General features: G+C 40.9%; 2 protein-coding genes across 2 annotated transcripts in view; both read left to right on the plus strand.

Moving 5' to 3' along the window:
* Positions 1 to 17,962, plus strand: part of LOC141133360 (granzyme A-like) — a 36,511-nt gene extending 18,549 nt beyond the window's left edge. The window contains exons 2-5 of the mRNA XM_073622708.1: positions 514 to 667; positions 11,767 to 11,911; positions 13,397 to 13,657; positions 15,546 to 17,962. Coding sequence (XP_073478809.1) covers positions 514 to 667; positions 11,767 to 11,911; positions 13,397 to 13,657; positions 15,546 to 15,701 — 716 coding nt within the window. The 3' untranslated portion in view covers positions 15,702 to 17,962. The remainder of the gene's footprint in view (positions 1 to 513; positions 668 to 11,766; positions 11,912 to 13,396; positions 13,658 to 15,545) is intronic.
* LOC141145574 (granzyme A-like) overlaps positions 1 to 19,389 on the plus strand; it is a 187,329-nt gene that overhangs the window by 47,715 nt on the left and 120,225 nt on the right.

A 19,389-nucleotide genomic window follows, 5' to 3' on the forward strand; every position in this document is an offset into this window, starting at 1 on the left:
CCCCCACTTTTTCTTTTCTAGCTGAATTACATGTTGCTGCACAGGGGTGAACTGTTCCCAAACCCCAGTTTCTTGGGCCCCATACACAGCTGGTATTATATGGGCACTAGCTCCACCCATGACATCACTACAGGAGGGACAAAACTTAAGGGGGCACTAGATCTGCTAACACTCTCACTTCTGTAAGCTATAGGAGAGCAATTTGTGGGGTCAGGGGAGATGCTATGGGTCACGAGGAGTACAGCCAATTTCACAACCAAGGTGTATTATGAGATAGCAGGGACCGGTATTATTTGCAAGTGTCTCATCTCAAAAGAGCTCCGGCTCTCGTGGGCTGTTTGCACATCCCTATTAAAAACCATCAAAATCCAAAATAATATTCAAGCTTACACACAAGAACAAAGGCCATAATAAAAGTAGGAATGACATACAAACTCCATGGAGATAGGGATCTGTTGCTAATAATATTCTATTCCTTTCTTTTGGATACAATTACATTTTATTATTATATAGGTGCAAATATAAAAATTATCAATGGAGATGACGTCATCCCCCATTCCAGACCTTACATAGCCCTAATAGAGACTCTGAATGAAAAGAAAAAAACAATATGTGCTGGAAGTTTAATCAAACCTGACTGGGTGTTGACCGCAGCTCACTGTAAACTGTAAGTACACATGTTTATTATTTAATTTTATCATTGCTTAATGTAATGCTTCATAAACATTTTGCTATTAAAGTGGACCTTGCCCATAAAGAACAAGGTCTGCTTTATACATCAGTGGTCTCTCCCCTATGGTAAAAAAAAAACAAAAACTCTGGGGAATAATGTAAATTTACTCAATGACTTCTGCCCACGTTGCCCAAGCAAAGGTACAGTATCTGCACAATCTTTACTGCAAGATCCCAGGGAATGCTGAGTATTCCCCATCTCACAAGAAGATGCTTTTGAATTGTGCTGGAGTATCTCACTGTGAAATTTGGAATACGCAGCACCCCCCAGGATCTTAACAGAACGCTTGGGGGTGAGGTAAGTATAATTACTAATTTTTCTTGGCTGTTTTTTTGTTTATTCAGCATTACTTATTATAGGATGGAAGACCCTGATATATTAAGTTGATCCTGAATGTTAGTGCAAGTCCCACTTTAAGGAACATTAAAGTAGATGTAAGCCCAAAGTCAATGACTTTTACATAGCTAAAGCACTGAGTTTCATTAACATGTGCTATATTTTTTTTAATAAAATACACCTACAATGCCTGGTGTGCTGGGATAGTATCTCTAAGTGTGGGCAGTTTTCCTTTTTAGTAAAAAAACAAGTTTAAGAACAAAATTAAAAGCTAGAAGCCTAGGTCCAGAAGATGAACCAACAAACCAGAAAATACTGGAGGATGTTCCCTAGCCATTATTAACATGAGATCTAAACCCAGCTAATAGTTGTATGACTAATCTATAGTTAATTTTTTACGCTATAAAAAATGGAATTACAATACTATAGCACCTTATGTTGCTCTTATCAGTGAAATGCAACTGTTTCATGTTAAGTTCTAGATACACTGTGTTATAATATAGGCAGTCAGTGTTCTGTATAGACATGTGCGTTTCATTTTGTAACATATGTAGACTTGATTTTTGGAGATTCCGATGTCTTCAAATCTCCTAATGAACATAATAACGAATGTAAATGAATCCGAAAAAAGTTATAACGAAATTAATGAATGCATTTCTTACATTTGTTTCATTCAGATGACGTCACATGATTCAATAGTAGTTCAGGCCCATTTGGAAATGAATTACATTTTCAAATTTGTTTGATAATTTGGATTTGAGTAAATTTGTGTCATGTACATGTCTAATGTTTTGGTGGTAGAAACCAAAAGCTCCTAACTAAATAGCAGTAAAGTTCAGTTTTGCCAGAAAGAGGCTGATTTGTTAAAACCAGTAAAAAAATAGTAAAAGCAAAAATAAAGTATTCACTATTATATTAGGTGTAACAATTTAAAGGATATGTTCACATTTTTAAAAACTAAAAATAAATGCACATCTTTTTTGCAGGTAAAAAATGTTCATTTATTATTTCCTCTTACAGTATTAGGAGCCTGTAAAGCATTGCACCTGCGATTAGCAGACAGTCAGTGCAAGCCACGCACCAGTGCCACGTGTGTGCGTTGTGCTGTTGGTGGAAAATAAGTGACAGGAATCTGGAGCAGAAGATTAACATAAAATTTTACAAAAAAGCATGAGTGAAACTTTAGCTCTGTTGCAACTGGCTTATGGTGAACATTCCATGAAGAAATCAAATGTTTTTGAATGACATAGGCAGTTTAAAATGGTTCTGAAGGCAGAAGGTTTTATTTAAGATAAAAAACTTTCTGTGTGCACCAGCCCCCGCTACCCCCCCCTAGTACTTACCTAAGCCCCATCTCGATCCAGTTGCACGAGAACTTCGGCTGCCTGGGACTCTCCCTTCTAATTGGCTGGCGCCATTGGCTCCTGCTGCTGTCAAAATCAATGAGCCAATGAGGAGAGAGAAGGGGTGGGGCACTCTGAATGGACACACAGAGCAACAGCTCGGTTTGGGTGCCCCCACAGCAAGCTGATTGCTGTGGGGGCACTCGGCAGGAAGAAGGGCCAGTAGCGCCAGCGAGGGACCCGAGAAGAGGAGCATCTGGGCTGCTCTGTGCGAAACCACAGCACAGAGCAGGTAATTATGACATGTTTGTTATTTTGAAACAAAAAAAAAAACAAGACTTTAATATCACTTTAAGGATGGGAGAGGAAGATGTCCACTATGACACAAGAATTGGGCAGCCAAAGACTCAATGGACGGGTGTAAATGTGGAAAATGAAAAGGTTACAGGAATCTGTTTGGAAGAAAAGACCGGACAAGTGGATTCTCCACCATGACAATCCTCTTGCACATGATGCAGTAAGTGTTCGCGAGTTAGTGGCTCAGAAATTCATTCCAAAACTTGCCCAACCACCTTATTCCCCTGCCTTGACACTCTGTAACTTTTGACTGTTTCCAAAATTTAAAAATGCCTTAAAAGAACACAAATTTGATGACATTCCAGACATCCAGTGCACCACAATAAAAATACTGCTCAGCGCTCGAAAACAAATTCCAGAAATATTTCCAATAGTGGCACAGTGGTCTAGAAAAGTGCGTCGCTTCACAAGGGGACTACTTTGAAGATGACAATAGCCGCTAGTGTACAGTTTTGTTTTGTTTTTTTACAGTCCATTCTGGGAATTAAATTGTCACACCTCGTAGACCAAAAAGGGAAGTCTAAGTGGTTTGTGTTGATAGCAACTCAATTTCTGTATTCACCACTACCTCACAGTTAGCGGTATCATTTTTTGACCTGATGCACGCACTCCTTTAGTTGACCATTGAGCTGTCAATCTTAGGGATCTGATTTTTAAGCATTAGTGAATGAATGTTCCTTATTTGGTTATTTATAAACTTAGTGGTCTGTTTATAAAGAATTTTTTGGCAAATTCACCAGTGAGTTTGTAATAACAATTTGCCCATCTGACCACATTCATCTGGCCTGCTAATATCTACATTAAAAAGGAGAATCTGAACAAGGCAAACATAGACAGCTCTCAAATGTCACTTTTACAGTAAAATTGTGGTTTTACACAGTTTATGCACTAGGAGGGTCAATATAATCATTCTTTATAACATGACTTCTTCATACATAATCAAAACAGTACGACAGTTATGGGGACAAATATCACTGTTGTAAGTTGGCAGCCAGCCTGCAGCCCTGTCATGCTGATACCGGTACACATTTCCTTTAAGTTGGGGTCCCCAAAAAATGGGGATACCTATCTTAAAGCAATGGTGCTTATGTGCAAGCTGCATGCCCCCAACAGGTGACAAGTAGGTGATTGCTACTTTCCTGAGTTTAGGGGTCCTTTGGACCCCAAACCAGTTCACCATGGTTGCTGATGTAAAAGTGTAAAGAAAAACACAGTTTTTAGAGTAATTTTATTATTGCTTATTTTACTAATACTTAACTTCCAGGTTCCAATTTTGGAATTCTAAGAAATGGAACACAGTTTCTGTTACCTAATATCATGTCTTATAATATCATGTAGAAAAGTTTTGCTCTGCTAGCTGTGTGCCTAATATTACCTCCTGATTGATTAATTGCCAGATTCAACCCACACCCAACACAGTATAAAAACAAGACCTTCTTTACGGGGGAACACATACAAGGGGCTGCACATACAGGGGGTTCTTCCAAAGAAGTGGGGTTCTTTAAATAAGTGGCACTTCCGCTCATGCACTTCAGCAATTTGCACAAAGCAAACCACAGCAAACAGCAGGTGACCTCATTTCCAAATGATCTCAACTTCCTCTCTGAAACATGCACCCTTTACCTCTCCTTTTCACAAATGCAGCCTCTCTACTCAAACTCTCTTTTCTTCACCCCTCTTCTCCACCCCACAATCTGTACATATCACCCTCACTTCTCCCCTCTCCCTATTACTGCACTCATCACCTCTTTCTAATTCTAAGCCCACTTGCTAACAAACCCCCCCAGGATACTGAAGCATGTCCCCCTCATACAAATCGTATTCTCATATTACCTCCCTTACTTTTCTGATTCTCCTAACCGCTGGAGATATTTCCCCAAACCCTGGGCCTCCCTTATTTAACTGTACGCAACACACCCATCACCATCACCCTAAACCCTCTGGCAGTAGTCGTAATCTACACAATTTTGTCTCCATTCCACTTCTTCCCAACGCCAGCCTCCCTCTCTCCTGTGCCCTCTGGAACGCTTGCTCTGTCTGCAACAAACTCACCGCTGTCCTCCTTGTCACTAATTCCTTTAATCTACTTACTCTCACCGAAACCTGGCTCCACGAATCTGACACCCCTTCTCCTGCTTCCCTCTCCCAGGTTGGCCTTCACTGGCCTCACCCCCCTAGGCCTAATGGACGCAAGGGAGGTGGAGTGGGATTCCTCCTATCCCCGCAATGCACCTTCCAGGTTATTCACTCCCCTCCCTCTCTTTCCCTCTCATCATTTGAAGCTCACTGTATACGTCTATTCTCTCCAACTTCCCTAAGAATTGCTGTGATCTACTGGCCCACCGGGACCATTATCGACTTTCCTTCCTTTTCTGCCTGGCTACCCTCCTTTTCTCTTCTGAAATTCCCACAATCCTTCTCGGTGATTTCAACATCTCTGCTAATACAAACACAAACACTGCTACTTCTAAACTTCTTAGTCTAACCTCTTCATTTGACCTAAAGCAATGGGTACAGGCTTCTACTCACTCTGATGGCAACACCCTTGACCTTGTATTCTCCTACCTATGAGCTCCATGCAACTTCTCAAACAATCCTTTTCCTCTCTCCGACGATCACCTTATTAGTTTCTCTCTCTCCCTGTCTTCCACCACCTTTCCCTCCAGCCTAACCATCACCCGTAGAAACTTTCGCAACTTCAACTCTTCTCTCCTCTATTCTGCTACTGACCACCTCTTTGACAAAATCTCTCCCCTGTCCTGCCCCAACCAAGCCACTTCCATCTACAATAAACTTCCATCTACAATAAATCCCTGTCCTTCACCCTGGACAAGCTCACTACACGCAGAATCAGGCCTCGACCCCTAAACCCTGGCAAACAGATGACACTAAAATTCTAAAATTATCTTGAGTGTCGTGGCACAAGTCTCTCAAAGACTTCAACCAATACAAATCTGCCCTCCAAAAATACTATTCTTTCCTCCACACTGCCAAACAGACCTATTTTACAACTCTTATTAACATGTTCTCATCCAGTCCGCATAAACTTTTCTCTACCTTCAACTCTCTACTTTGTCCTCCACAGCCTCCACCCACTGACTCACTCGCTGCCCAGGAGATTGCTAATCACTTCAAAAACAAGATTAATACAATCCGTGATGAAATCTCCACTCTACAGGTATCTCCCCTAGTCAAGACCCCATATCAACAGGTAACATTGACACTCCCCTTATTCAAATCTGCTACTACAGATGAAGTTGCTAAACTCCTTTCTAATGCCCACCTAACCACCTGCTCCCTGGACCCTATTCCCTCTCAAACACTACGGTCGCCCTCTGACTCTATCCTACACTCTCTAACCCACATCTTCAATCTCTCCCTCACCTCTGGCATTTTCCCCAATGCTCTAAAACATGCACTGGTCACCCCCATACTTAAAAAGCCATCTTTGGACCCTACCAACCTTAACAACCTACGCCCTATCTCCTTGCTCCCCTTTTCCTCTAAACTCCTAGAATGCCTGTTTTACAACCAACTGAGTGACCACCTCATTAAAAACAACCTTCTTGATCCCCTTCAATTTGGATTTCGCCCTCAACACTCCACAGAAACTGCTCTTTTAAAACTCATAAATGACCTACTAACTGCAAAAACCAACGGACACTATTCTGTACTCCTACTTCTGGACCTTTCAGCTTTGATACGGTTGACCACCCCCTCCTCCTCAAAAAACTTTACTCCCTTGGTCTCCATGACTGTGCTCTTCAGTGGCTCTCATCCTACCTATCCCACAGCACCTTCAGTGTCACTTAAAATTTTACTTCCTCCACTACTCCCCCAAGGTTCTGTTCTTGGACCACTTTTATTTTCAATCTACACCTCTTCCCTGGGTCAGCTGATAGCCTCTCAGGGCTTTCAATATCATTTCTATGCTGACGACACACAAATCTATCTCTCTACCCCTCAACTCACTCCATCAGTCTCCTCGCACATCACTAACTTACTAACAGACATATCTGTATGGATGTCACACCACTTCCTCAAACTCAACTTGTCCAAAACCGAGCTTATAATATTTCCCCCACGTGCCTCTTCCCCTGACTTATCTGTCAAGAACAATGGCACAACCATCCACCCATCCCCTCATGTCAGCGTGCTAGGTGTTAGCCTGGACTCTGAACTCTCCTTTCGACCCCACATCCAATCACTTTCCAAAGCTTGCCGCCTCAACCTCCGCAACATCTCCAAACTACGTCCCTTTCTAACCAAGGAAACCACAAAGCTCCTGATTCACTCCTTGGTTATCTCTCTCCTTGACTACTGCAACTCCCTCCTCATTGGCTTACCTTTAAATAGACCATCCCCCCTTTCAGTCCATCATGAATACTGCTGCCAGACTCATCCACCTTACAAACCGCACAGTGTTTGCTACCCCTCTCTGCCAATCCCTCCATTGGCTGCCACTTGCCCAATGAATTAAATTTAAAATACTAACATTAGGTTACAAAGCCATCCACAACTCTGCCCCCAGCTACATCACTGGCCTAGTCTCAAAATACCAACCTAATCGCCCTCGTCGTTCCTCTCAAGACCTCCTGCTCTCTAGCTCCCTCATCACCTCCTCCTATATCTGCCTCCAGGATTTCTCCCGAGCCTCGCCCACCCTCTGGAATTCGCTACCCCAACCTGTCAGACTGTCTCCAAATGTATCCACTTTTAGACGATCCCTGAAAACTTTCCTCTTCAGAGAAGCCTATCCTGCCTCCATCTAACAACTGCAGTATTTTCTCCATTAGCTCATTCCCCACAGCACAGCTATTACCCTTTTGTATAACTTGACCCTCCCTCCTAGATTGTAAGCTCTAATGTGCAGGGCCCTCTGATTCCCCCCTGTATTGAATTGTATTGTAATTGTACTGTCTGCCCTAATGTTGTAAAGCGCTGCGTAAGCTGTCGGCGCTATATAATTCCTGAATAATAATAATAATTATAATAATGTCTTCAGCCCCTCTTTTGGTGTTGTTTTAGTGCAGTGGTTCTCAATTCCTGCCCTCAGGACCCACTAACAGGCCAGGTTTGCAAGATAACTGAAATACATCACAGGTGATGTAATTTGCTGCTCAGTGATTGTGGTATTCTAGTTTGCATCTCCCCAAGGTAATGCTTGAAATCTGGCCTGTTAGTGGGTCCTGAGGACAGGAGTTGAGAAGCACTGTTTTAGTAGGATGTTGATTCTCCAGTAGTTCATCTCAACTTTCCTGCTAATGTAAGGTGTATGGCATCATCATTTCTTTACTGATATCCATGTTTCTTTTATCTTTTGCGTGAAATGGTTCCATTCCTAGATCAAAAAGCAGAACCCTTTTACACGGACATTCCATTTGTCTGTTTTTCATCCTTCCGTTTACAGATGAAACATGGACATCAAACATCTCTATAGAAAAACGGATGTAAGCTGATGATCATCCATTTACATCTGTTTACATCCACTTTCATCAACATCCACTTTTTGGAATGGATCAAAGTCCTATTTTTCTTCCGTTAAAAAAACGGATCGGACGAAAAATGGATGTAAATGGACAAATGCACCATTTTGCATGAAAAAATGGCTCCAGGACTCAAGTGGTTAAGGACTGTAGCAGTCAGATGTAGAGTGCCTTGAAAAAGTATTCATACTCCTTGAAATTTTCCACATTTTGTCATGTTACAACCAAAAATGTAAATGTATTTTAGTGGGATTTTATGTGATAGACCAACACAGAGTGGCATATAATTGTGAAGTAGAAGGAAAATGATAAATGGTTTTCAATTTTTTTTTTACAAATAAATATCTGAAAAGTGTGGCATGCATTTGTATTCAGCTTCCTTTACTCTGATACCCCTAACTAAAATATAGTGGAACCAATTGCCTTCAAAAGTCACCTAGTTAGTAAATAGACTCTACCTGTGTATAATTTAATCTCAGTATAAATACAGCTGTTCTGTGAAGCCCTCAGAGGTTTGTTATAGAACCTTAGTGAACAAACAGCATCATGAAGGCCAAGGAACACACCAGACAGGTCAGGAATAAATTTGTGGAGAAGTCTAAAGCAGGGATAGGTTATCAAAAAATATCCCAAGCTTTGAACCTCTCACAGAGCATTGTTCAACCCATGATCTTAAAATGGAAAGAGTATGGCACAACTGCAAACCTACCAAGACATGGCTCACCACCTAAACTGACAGGCCGGGCAAGAAAAGCATTAACCAGAGAGGCAGCCAAGAGGCCCATGGTAACTCTGAAGGAGCTGCAGAGATCCACAGCTCAGGTGGGAGAATCTGTCCACAGGACAACTATTAGTCGTGCACTCCACAAATCCGGTCTTTATGGAAGAGTGGCAAGAAGAAAGCCATTGTTGAAAGAAAGCCATAGGAAATCCCATTTTGCAGTTTGTGAGAAGCCATGTGGGAGACCCAGTAAACATGTGGAAGAAGGTGCTCTGGTCAGATGGGACCAAAATTTAACTTTTTAGCCTAAAAGCAAAATGCTATGTGTGGCAGAAAACTAACACTGCACATCACCCTGAACACACCATCCCCACCGTGAAAAATGGTGGTGGCAGCATCATGTTGTGGGGATGCTCTTCAGCAGGGGGAAGCTGGTCAGAGTTGATGGGAAGATGGACAGGGCAATCTTATAAGAAAACCAGTTAGACTGGGGCGGAGGTTCACCTTCCAGCAGGACAACGACCCTAAACATAAAGTCAGAGCTACAATGGAATGGTTTAGATCAAAGCACATTCATGTGTTAAAAGGCCCAGTCAAAGTCAAGAAAGCTGATAGAGACAGCCCCAAAAAGACTTGCAGCTGTAATTGCAGTGAAAGGTGATTCTATAAAGTATTGACTCAGGGGAGCTGAATACAAATGCACGTCACACTTTTCAGATATTTGTAAAAACTTTTGAAAACCATTTATCATTTTCCTTCCACTTCACAATTATGTGCCACTTTGTGTTGGTCTATCACATAAAATCCCAATAAAATACATTTATGTTTTTGGTTGTAACATGACAAAATGTGGAAAATTTCAAGGGGTGTGAATACTTTTTCAAAGCACTGTAAAAACGGATGAAAAATGAATGACAAACTGATGAAAAATGAATGTAAACTTCATCCGTTTTTTCTTTGAAAAAATATGACTGAACTGATGAAAGGGACAGTCCACATGTGTGAAAGGGGCCTAATGGTCCTTTCACAGGGGCGTTCTGTTAAGTTAATTTGTTGTACATCAGTTTTACATCAGATTTTACATCTTCTAAAGCCAATTTCTCATGCAAAAACTGACCATTTGTCAGTTTTATGTCCACTTGTCATCCGATCCATTTTTTTTAACAGAAGAAAAATAGGGCTTTGATCTGTTTCAAAAAAACGGTTGACGGAAGCAGATGTAAATGGATAAACATCAGTTTACATCCGTTTTTTCCATAGAGATACATTGATGTCTGTTTTTTCTCCGTCAACGGAAGGTCGACAAACAGACAAACGTAATGCCTGTGTAAAAGGAGACAAGGGAGGGTTATAACTCCTGTCATTTTTTTTTGCCATCTATGTCCCATTGGTGAGATTCCCCTTCACTTCTTGTCTCATAGCATAAACAGAAAGTGAGAGGAAATACCTCCAAAGTGAGTGAAACCCAGGGTGTCAACAGGGTCACTAGAACTAGTGTCCCCATTGAAGATTTCTCCTCTATTACTGTTTTAAAATTAACCTAAAATTTGTCTTTTTCTTTCACTTTTGATCATAACGGTAAGCAGGGCAAATAGAGAGGGTGAATCTCCCTAATTGGGGCACAGACATCAATAAAAACTGATAGGTGTTCTAATACCTCTTCACTCTATCCAAAAGTAAAAAAAAAATTAAAAATTGTCTTTTGTTATACATATGCCCCGTACACACGGTCGGATTTTCTGACGGAAAATGTGTGATAGGACCTTATTGTCGGAAATTCCGACCGTGTGTAGGCTCCATCACACATTTTCCATCGGAATTTCCAACACACAAAGTTTGAGAGCAGGCTATAAAATTTTCCGACAACAAAATCCGTTGTCGGAATTTCTGATCGTGTGTATACAAATCCGACGCACAAAGTGCCACACATGCTCAGAATAAATAAAGAGATGAAAGCTATTGGCTACTGCCCCGTTTATAGTCCCGACGTACGTGTTTTACGTCACCGCGTTCAGAATGATCGGATTTTCCGACAACTTTGTGTGACAGTGTGTATGCAAGACAAATTTGAGCCAACATCCGTCGGAAAAAATCCTAGGATTTTGTTGTCGGAATGTCCGATCAATGTCCGACCGTGTGTACGGGGCATTTAAGTTCACTTAGGGGCTGAGATCTTAAAGGTGGAAGTGTTTGGATCAAGGCTTACATAATGGTTGACTGCCAACCCCTCCCAGAGAGGATTCTTTTCCCCTGATTTCATAAATTATTTTTAGCCAGATATTTTCAGTAAATGAGGAAAACTGTTAAATGTTTATAATTGGTAAAGAAAAAAAAACAGGGCTAAATTCCAAGAAAGATCTTCGATCATTTTTATTTAATACAGTTAAGAGTCACTCTTACTTACAATATATAGCCCTTACCGAAAAGGAGCTGCTGATGTTTGGGTTACATTGGTTCCTAGTGTTAGCAACCCACTAGGGAATACCACACTCTCTGACACACCAAGGCTGATGAGGTCCAAATTCTACGTTGGAGCGCTATAAACAGAGCAAATTCTCCTCAGTAGAAAATCTTTGGGTCCCAGAAAGTAGTTGTGCCCCCCTTTTTTTGCAGGAATTCAACAAAGATTGTGGTCAAAGGCCACAAAGATTCTTCCCTTCACTAAGGTGTCCAGAATTAGGAACTAGTGGGAAGTATAATGTACAATGTAGACTATACAAATGTACAAAATCGAAATGAGCTTCAGGTTTAATGTTGCTTTAAACTTTTCATTTCTGTCATATTCCTTAGGATAGCAAAAATAACTACAGTAACTCTTGGTGCTCATTCAATGACACAAAATGAATCAGAGAAGCAGAAGATGAAAGTTATCAGACTCTTTCCATACGGGTTATATAACCGCACAGCAAAACAAAATGATATTCAACTTTTGCAGGTAGGAATTGCACATAGAGTACCTATTCTGTACCCCTTATGTAAATTGTTTGCTTGTATGATTGCATAAGTTCATAAAATATGCATGGTTTCTTATAGTGACAACCTAAGGTTGAAGGAAGAATGGTGTCTCCCTAAAATATTGTCTCCTCACTTACAAGCAGATATATAATCTGAATATCAATTATTTAGCAGAGATGCTTGAAAACACCCTGATTTAAGCACACAGAGGTATTTTGAGATCAGATTGAGTATACATTGCTTTGTAAGTCTCAATTCAAAGTTTAAATACCACTACAGCCCTACATTTATCAAAGATGCTTGACAAACTCATGATTGATGCAAACGATAACCAAACCAAACCAAACTCCTTAAAACAGGAGTCAGCTATGGAAGCTTTGCCAGCAAAGGGAGACAGAGGAAAAAGGACCAGTCACCAGGCATTTGCCTACCTGCAGCTTTCCCTTTTACCATGCCTCTGCAATGTGTCTCAGATTAGAGGTGGTCATCTTTTAGAGGCAGCAATGTTTTTCCTCAAGTAAGAGCCTCCAGCAAGAATAGTAAACAGCACTGCAGGGACATCGCCAAATCTAAATTCTAATCTCCTGAGACAAGCAGTCATAGGCAGCAGAGCCATAGATATGCACATATACATCTATGGTTTTTTGGGCACACTCACATATCAGGAAATGCACTGCTAATTTTCAAGAGTTCCAGTCAAAAGGTAACATTTTCAGGGTGATGCTTAGACATAATTAACATTTCTTAATGTTCCATATAACATAGAAAACCTTCAACCTTTGAGTTTAGGTCCACTTTATTGAGCTATCAACCACAGTGGCATGCGCTGATGAATTCATGGAGAGGAAGAACATTCCAGAAGTGTCCTGTTCAAAAGCCTTGGCAATCAATATTTTTTCCAGTGCTGTTAAGCAGCTAAAAGACTTGTCAGCTCCCTCTTTATTTGGGTGTCAGAGCAAAGTGAGTTGCCTTGCATAGGTGATTAATGGCCTCAACATTGCCTTGAAACATAACTGGTCCAAAAAAAATCCAATCAGTGGTAACCTCTGAGCTCTTTAATTTGTGCTCTCACACAGCTGGTGGGCAAGGGTTCCGAATGGCAGTATCTTTCTTATCAGCAGCAGGGGTGAAAAGTGTACATAGCCACTCAGACAACTGATCTGTGTATCCTGATGGTGATGAGTGGCACACATTGGTTATAAGTGGGGATGTTCCTCTAAAAAGAGTGCATTACACAGGGGCTTGATAAAACTTTTCTTTGCACCATGTTCACTGCATATAAAAGCTAATGTTGCTATCTATGCGTATTTTACATGCCATCAGCAGCAATTTGTAGTATGAAGAAAATTTTGAGACAAAAGGCAGCTGGGTGTATATTTGCATTCAGCAGATATGCTGTACAAGTGCTAAGTAAACTTTTTCAAATGTGTAGCAAATGTGTGTTGTATGATTTATGTCCTTCCAGTTATCTAAGAAGGCAACACTTGGGGATGCTGTTAACATCATTCCATTACCAGAGACATTTGAAGACATTCCAGAAGGCACAGTATGTAGGATTGATGGATGGGGAAGAACTGAATCAGGCAACCATTCAGACACACTAAAAGAAGCCCATGTCGCAATACTAAATAGAACAAAATGCATTAAAGACTGGAGACACAAATATGTAATTACAGCAGATATGATTTGCACTAATGTGGGTTCTGACAGACAAGATACTTGCAAGGTAAGAGTAATGTCCTTTTTTTTGTATTCTCGCAAACCACTTTTTCTCCAGTGCAAGAGGGCAAGAACGTTTCTTTAGCCACTTCTCCTCTGAAGCAATGTGCATTTTTGTCTTTAAAATTACTTAAGATCCCTAGAACAAGATATATTTTCTGAATACAGAGGTCCTGCGGAATAAAAAGATGGTAGTTACAATGTTCAGCCCCAGTGGCAGCCGCTTGTAAGGGGTGCCGCCACCCTAATCCATGCGCCCGACCCCTAACCTCCATGCAGAGCACTGGACGCATGGAATTCTATGTGGTTTTTTTTTTTGAAGCACATGATTAGAGCCTGAGGCACTAATTGGCTTCAAAAAGAGTGGGCTCGGGGTGCAGAGCCCACCCTCATGTGTGACATTAGCAAATTAAAATTTGCTAATGTCTTCCTGCTTCTCCTCCTGGCCAATCAGGAAGCAGGTCCTGAGACCCGATTGGCAGAGCATCCTAAGACCCAATTGGCCAGGATGAGAAGCAGCCGCCGGGACTCGGTAGGAGATACAGGGGGAAGCCGCTACCTGAATGGGGTAAGTACGGAGTTGGCGGGCGACGAGTAAAAAAATACTGCATTTATAAAGTGTATAACTTTCCTATGGGCTAAATAATATACACTGATTTGGATTATTTTCATCAAAGAAATGTAGCAGAATACATTTTGCATGACTGCAAGGCAACTAGCATTTCCAAATGGAGGTAAGCAATGGCAACCTTCGCTTTTCAGTACAGGTTTCTTTTAATTGTTGTTGTGATTGGGGAGAAATATTTATGAAGCAACAGTGAACAAAAGGCATTTTACCTCCCTGGACTTCACTTTAATCATGGGTTTTGAGGCCATTTATCAAACAGCAAAGCAAAGACCAATATAATGATCTTTCAGCAATGTCCATCAATAGATACATAAAGTTAATTGAAAAATCCTTGTTTTTTATTAAATGAGCCCAAGGGGAGATTCCACACTACCATCCAAACCTCTAGCTACAATAGTAATTAATGATCGATCTAATATGGAGTAACTTTAGTTATGGGGTCCATTCATAACAGATGCCTTCACTTGTTTCAGTGGCTAAAAGTTACAGAGTGCAGAGTCTGGGGCTGTGCTCTTTTTTTTAGTTAAAAGTGAGCAATATTGCTGAACACAACGCAGCCCACTAGTAGGGGTCCAAAACAGCCTCTTTCCTGTTTAGTGTCTTTATAAAAAAAACATAAATATTTAAATTATATAGCAAAGAAAAAAATGATTTTAAACAGTGGTAAGTACAGTATAAGCATAACATCAACTGTCAGCTTTTAATAATATCACACATGACAGGAGGCTCATTTTAAAGTTGTTAAGTGTCTATGAATCAGTGAAGAAGAGCGCAATTCAAAAAATCATTTTCATTCCTATTTACAGCCATAATCATTTTACAAATCTGTAAAAACATTCTAATTCACTTCCTCAAAATATGGTAACCTGGTGGTGGGATTATCTCAAATCTTTCCCCAGAACTTTGCAGTTAGCTGAGAAAAATATGAGTTAGTCATTACTACGCTTCTTATGAAAATGCTGGCTTGGTGGTTGTCATGCTGAGTTTCTTCAGTGCTTTCTTAATCATTGATTAATCAAATATGCAGATCAGTCTTCACAGGAAACATTTTAATTTCCATCACTATTTCACCCAATTTGGTCAATGTGAATTAACTAAAATGGAGCTTTAATAATAAAAAAAAAATGTAATGTTGTATTTAACCTGCTGATACATATGGCCTTCAGTGAGAAATATTTCAATGACAAACCCACTCTACATACCAATTTTACCTTATTATGTTTTGTTCCAAGATTATTGCTTAATATTTGATCTTTATTCCACACAGGGAGATTCGGGAAGTCCTCTTATCTGTAATGACGTTTTCCGAGGAGTGAATTCCTTTGGATATGTGCCATGTGGAACCCCAGAGACCTCCAATGTATTTACTCAACTTACCCAGAAATACATCCTGTGGATTAATAACATAATTAATAACAAATAAATTGATAGCTGAGGCAAAGAAAATGCAAAAGTTGACATCTTGCCCATGAAAACCAGATGCTTATATTTTCATTTAGTCTAGAACACAACTGCTGACTAGCTAGCTACTCAAGATCCATGTGGGTTTTTTTCTGCTACTTTCCACAGAGGAGCCCCCAGGGTTGCCAGCCATTTATATTAATAGACAGCCCATTATTATAAAGCTTAGAAACTTTAGTCAGTGAAAGTCTCTGTGCGTTTTTGCTCCACAGTAAAAATAGATAAATAAGTAATAAAATGGTAGTTCCACTTTTCTAGCACATACATTTTTACAAACATCTGACAGCTCCCTATAAAGCAAAGAGAACAGGGGGGGTTGTGACCCAACCCTCTGACTCTTAATGGGTAACAAAAGCATTGACAGTGTTTAAATGAATCTCAACATGAGCAAAGTTATCCCGCTATTTGTGCTCTCCCCCCTCGCGTTAGTGTAAATACTTTTTTCTAGCCTGACCACAAATGTAGGAATTTTTGCTGAATGATATAAACTGCTATTCCACTGTGATATGTCCTTATGACTACACACACACATAATCTGCTGTATTAACAAAATACTCTTGAAACGCTTACTCCCTAAGGGGCCTCTGATGTTTGGGCTCCCCTGTTCATGGTGATAACAAACCACTAGACAAGAGCACTCTCTCTCTCCACCAACTCTCCACATGTTCCTCTGTCCCCGCAGCATGGGCTTTTTAACCCTCCTTTCCCTTCCAGCACTGCCCAGCCTCTGGCACTTGTGGTCCCATGCAGTCTCACGTTGATCATAGTAGGCTTCTAGGGGACTAAAATTCCCAATGGTCTCTGTACCCATGGCTCCCATCTCCAATCTGGCTCTCCTTCTGCTCTGTCTGTGGCTGCAGCCAATTACATTGTACCTTTCACCTTGCAGTCTAGTGGGGAGTTGGAATTCACCAGCAGCCAGCCAGTCATTTTTTACCTTCTCTCTTCCTCGGCTCTCCACTTATGCCCCGTACACATGATCGGACATTCCGACAACAAAATCCATGGATTTTTTCCTTGGATGTTGGCTCAAACTTGTCTTGCATACACACAGGCACACAAAGTTGGTCGGAAATTGCGAAAGTCAGGAACGCGGTGACGTAAAACACGTACGACGAGATGAGAACAATGAAGTTCAATAGCCAGTGCGGCTCTTCTGCTTGATTCCAAGCATGCGTGGAACTTTGTGCGTTGGAACTGTGTACACACGATCGGAATTTATGCGAACGGATTTTGTTGTCGGAAAATTTGAGATCCAGATCTCAAATTTTGTGCTACAGAAATTCCGATGGAAAATGTCCGATGGAGCCTACACACGGTCGGAATTTCCGACAAAAGGCTCCCATCGAACATTTTCCGTCGGAAAATACCACCGTGTGTACAGGGCATTAGTCTTACTGTGGCTGGGAAAAGAGAGAGAAGACAGTTTCTGTGTCCTGTTAGGGGCATGGTAATAGGGAGGCATGTCTCTGCAAAAATCGCACTATTTTATCAAGTCTGTTATGCTTTAACGTAATGTGTTAAGACATGCCAGTTTTGCCATGCTAAGTTTTAACAGTGTCTCCCTGCCCCCAAGTGACAGTTCCAAGGCCTAGTGATTGGCTGCTAAGGCACCCAGCATTGCATAATTAGAGGAAGGTGACAAAGCCTCCATCTTCCCCATACCTTTGGAGGTTTCTTTTTACCCAGGATGAGCATGAAAAAGTGAAGTTAAGCCTGGTACACACCAGCTTTTATCAAATGGGCATGCTGGAAAACCAGGGGGCATTCCCCCGTACACAGTAGCTCAGCGGTGAGATCGCTGTACTAACATCACTTATGCCCACTGGGTTGAATGAAAAAAAAACCTTCCTGTGTGTACCAGACATTAGATTCTAATCTCTGAAATTGTGCAGGGTCAGTGATGCGGACAGTATTGAAGATATTTAACCAACAGTGATGGAATTAAAAGCTTGCATTAATACTTGATACTTTAGCCATTTTTTTTCCCTTTAGGACACATATTATAGTAGTTATTGCTTTGTAAACTATTAAGTACATTTTGTAAGTGCTATGAAAAATATCTTTTTTATTATATCTTTATAATCCTGTTTCTATACTGTTTGATCCTTACACTGTGTTATTGTCTGATTCTCTCTTTGCCATGAATTAAAGGACAGCTATACTCAAACAGAGCAAAAAGTTGATTTTGTTAAAGTGCTACTAACAAGTATGTAGATAAAAGTCCTAACGTCTATTTAGAAAACTTGATGTTTTAATACCTTAAGTTAGACCTCCTGATAAAATGTTTTCCTTCGTTTTGGGTACAGCAGGGGAGGGCTGATCCTCTGAGTTTTTATAGCTCTTTGTGTCCCCACTGGGAAAGTTTTCCTTGCACTATGTGCTGGAGCGCTACAACATAAACTGAGAACGAATTTTCCCAAAGTATAGAAAAGTGAAATGTTATATTTCTCTTTCACGACATTCTTCTTTAATATTGTCTGCATACCTATTATAAATTCCTAGTCCAGGTAACCACACAGGAAGCGAGAGTGAATTTGCCCCATGGAGTCACAGACAGCAAGGAAAACGTAGCAAAAGTTCTAAATCTTCCCACTATACCCAAAACTACAAAAAGAATGGCAGGAGTTCCCAGTGCCAGATTTAGACCTTGGGGGCTTGCAGCATTTCAAGTTTGGGGGAGGGGGGCCCAACATAAAAAATTAAATTATATGACAAACAAAAAGGAAACGAATAATAAACCACATTTGTTCGAAAAAATATTGCTAGGTTCCAAAGGAGACACTGTCTGATTTTTCTTTTTCAATTTTATTGACTGTAATGCCCCGTACACACGGTCGGATTTTCCGATGGAAAATGTGTGATAGGACCTTGTTGTCGGAAATTCCGACCGTGTGTTGGCTCCATCACACATTTTCCATCGGATTTTCCGACACACAAAGTTTGAGAGCAGGCTATAAAATTTTCCGACAACAAAATCCGTTGTCGGAATTTCCGATAGTGTGTAGACAAATTCGACGCACAAAGTGCCACGCATGCTCAGAATAAATAAAGAGATGAAAGCTATTGGCTACTGCCCCGTTTATAGTCCCGACGTACGTGTTTTACGTCACCGCGTTCAGAATGATCGAATTTTCCGACAACTTTGTGTGACCGTGTGTATGCAAGACAAGTTTGAGCGAACATCCGTCGGGAAAAAATCCTAGGATTTTGTTGTCGGAATGTCCGAACAAAGTCCGACCGTGTGTACGGGGCATTAGAATACATATTACACAGGTAAGTGGAACTGGTGAGTCAAACATCTCAGCCTTTCTTCCTGGAGTTATCATCTGCAAGATCTTTAACTTAAACTGGCCATAGATGGGCAGGATGGCCCATCTTTTGATGTGGGTACAACCAGCCTGCCAGCAATAATCACTGTGTTCTGACAGCCAGGAAAGCTCCCCATGAACCCACTCCCCTTCAACCAGCAGAACACAATAACACTGTGAGAGGCAGTCCCCCATCAACGCTGACTGTGTTAATGGGGGAATCGAGTGATTTAATTTCCTTCCACCCATGAAGGAAGGAAGGAAAGAAAGAAAGAAATTTGCATAATCAATGGCCTGCCTAACTCATCAGACTGTATCATATTGAGGACAACAGCTAGT

The sequence above is a fragment of the Aquarana catesbeiana genome, linkage group LG01, assembly GCF_042186555.1.
Source record: "Aquarana catesbeiana isolate 2022-GZ linkage group LG01, ASM4218655v1, whole genome shotgun sequence".
Classification (NCBI taxonomy): Eukaryota; Metazoa; Chordata; class Amphibia; order Anura; family Ranidae; genus Aquarana; species Aquarana catesbeiana.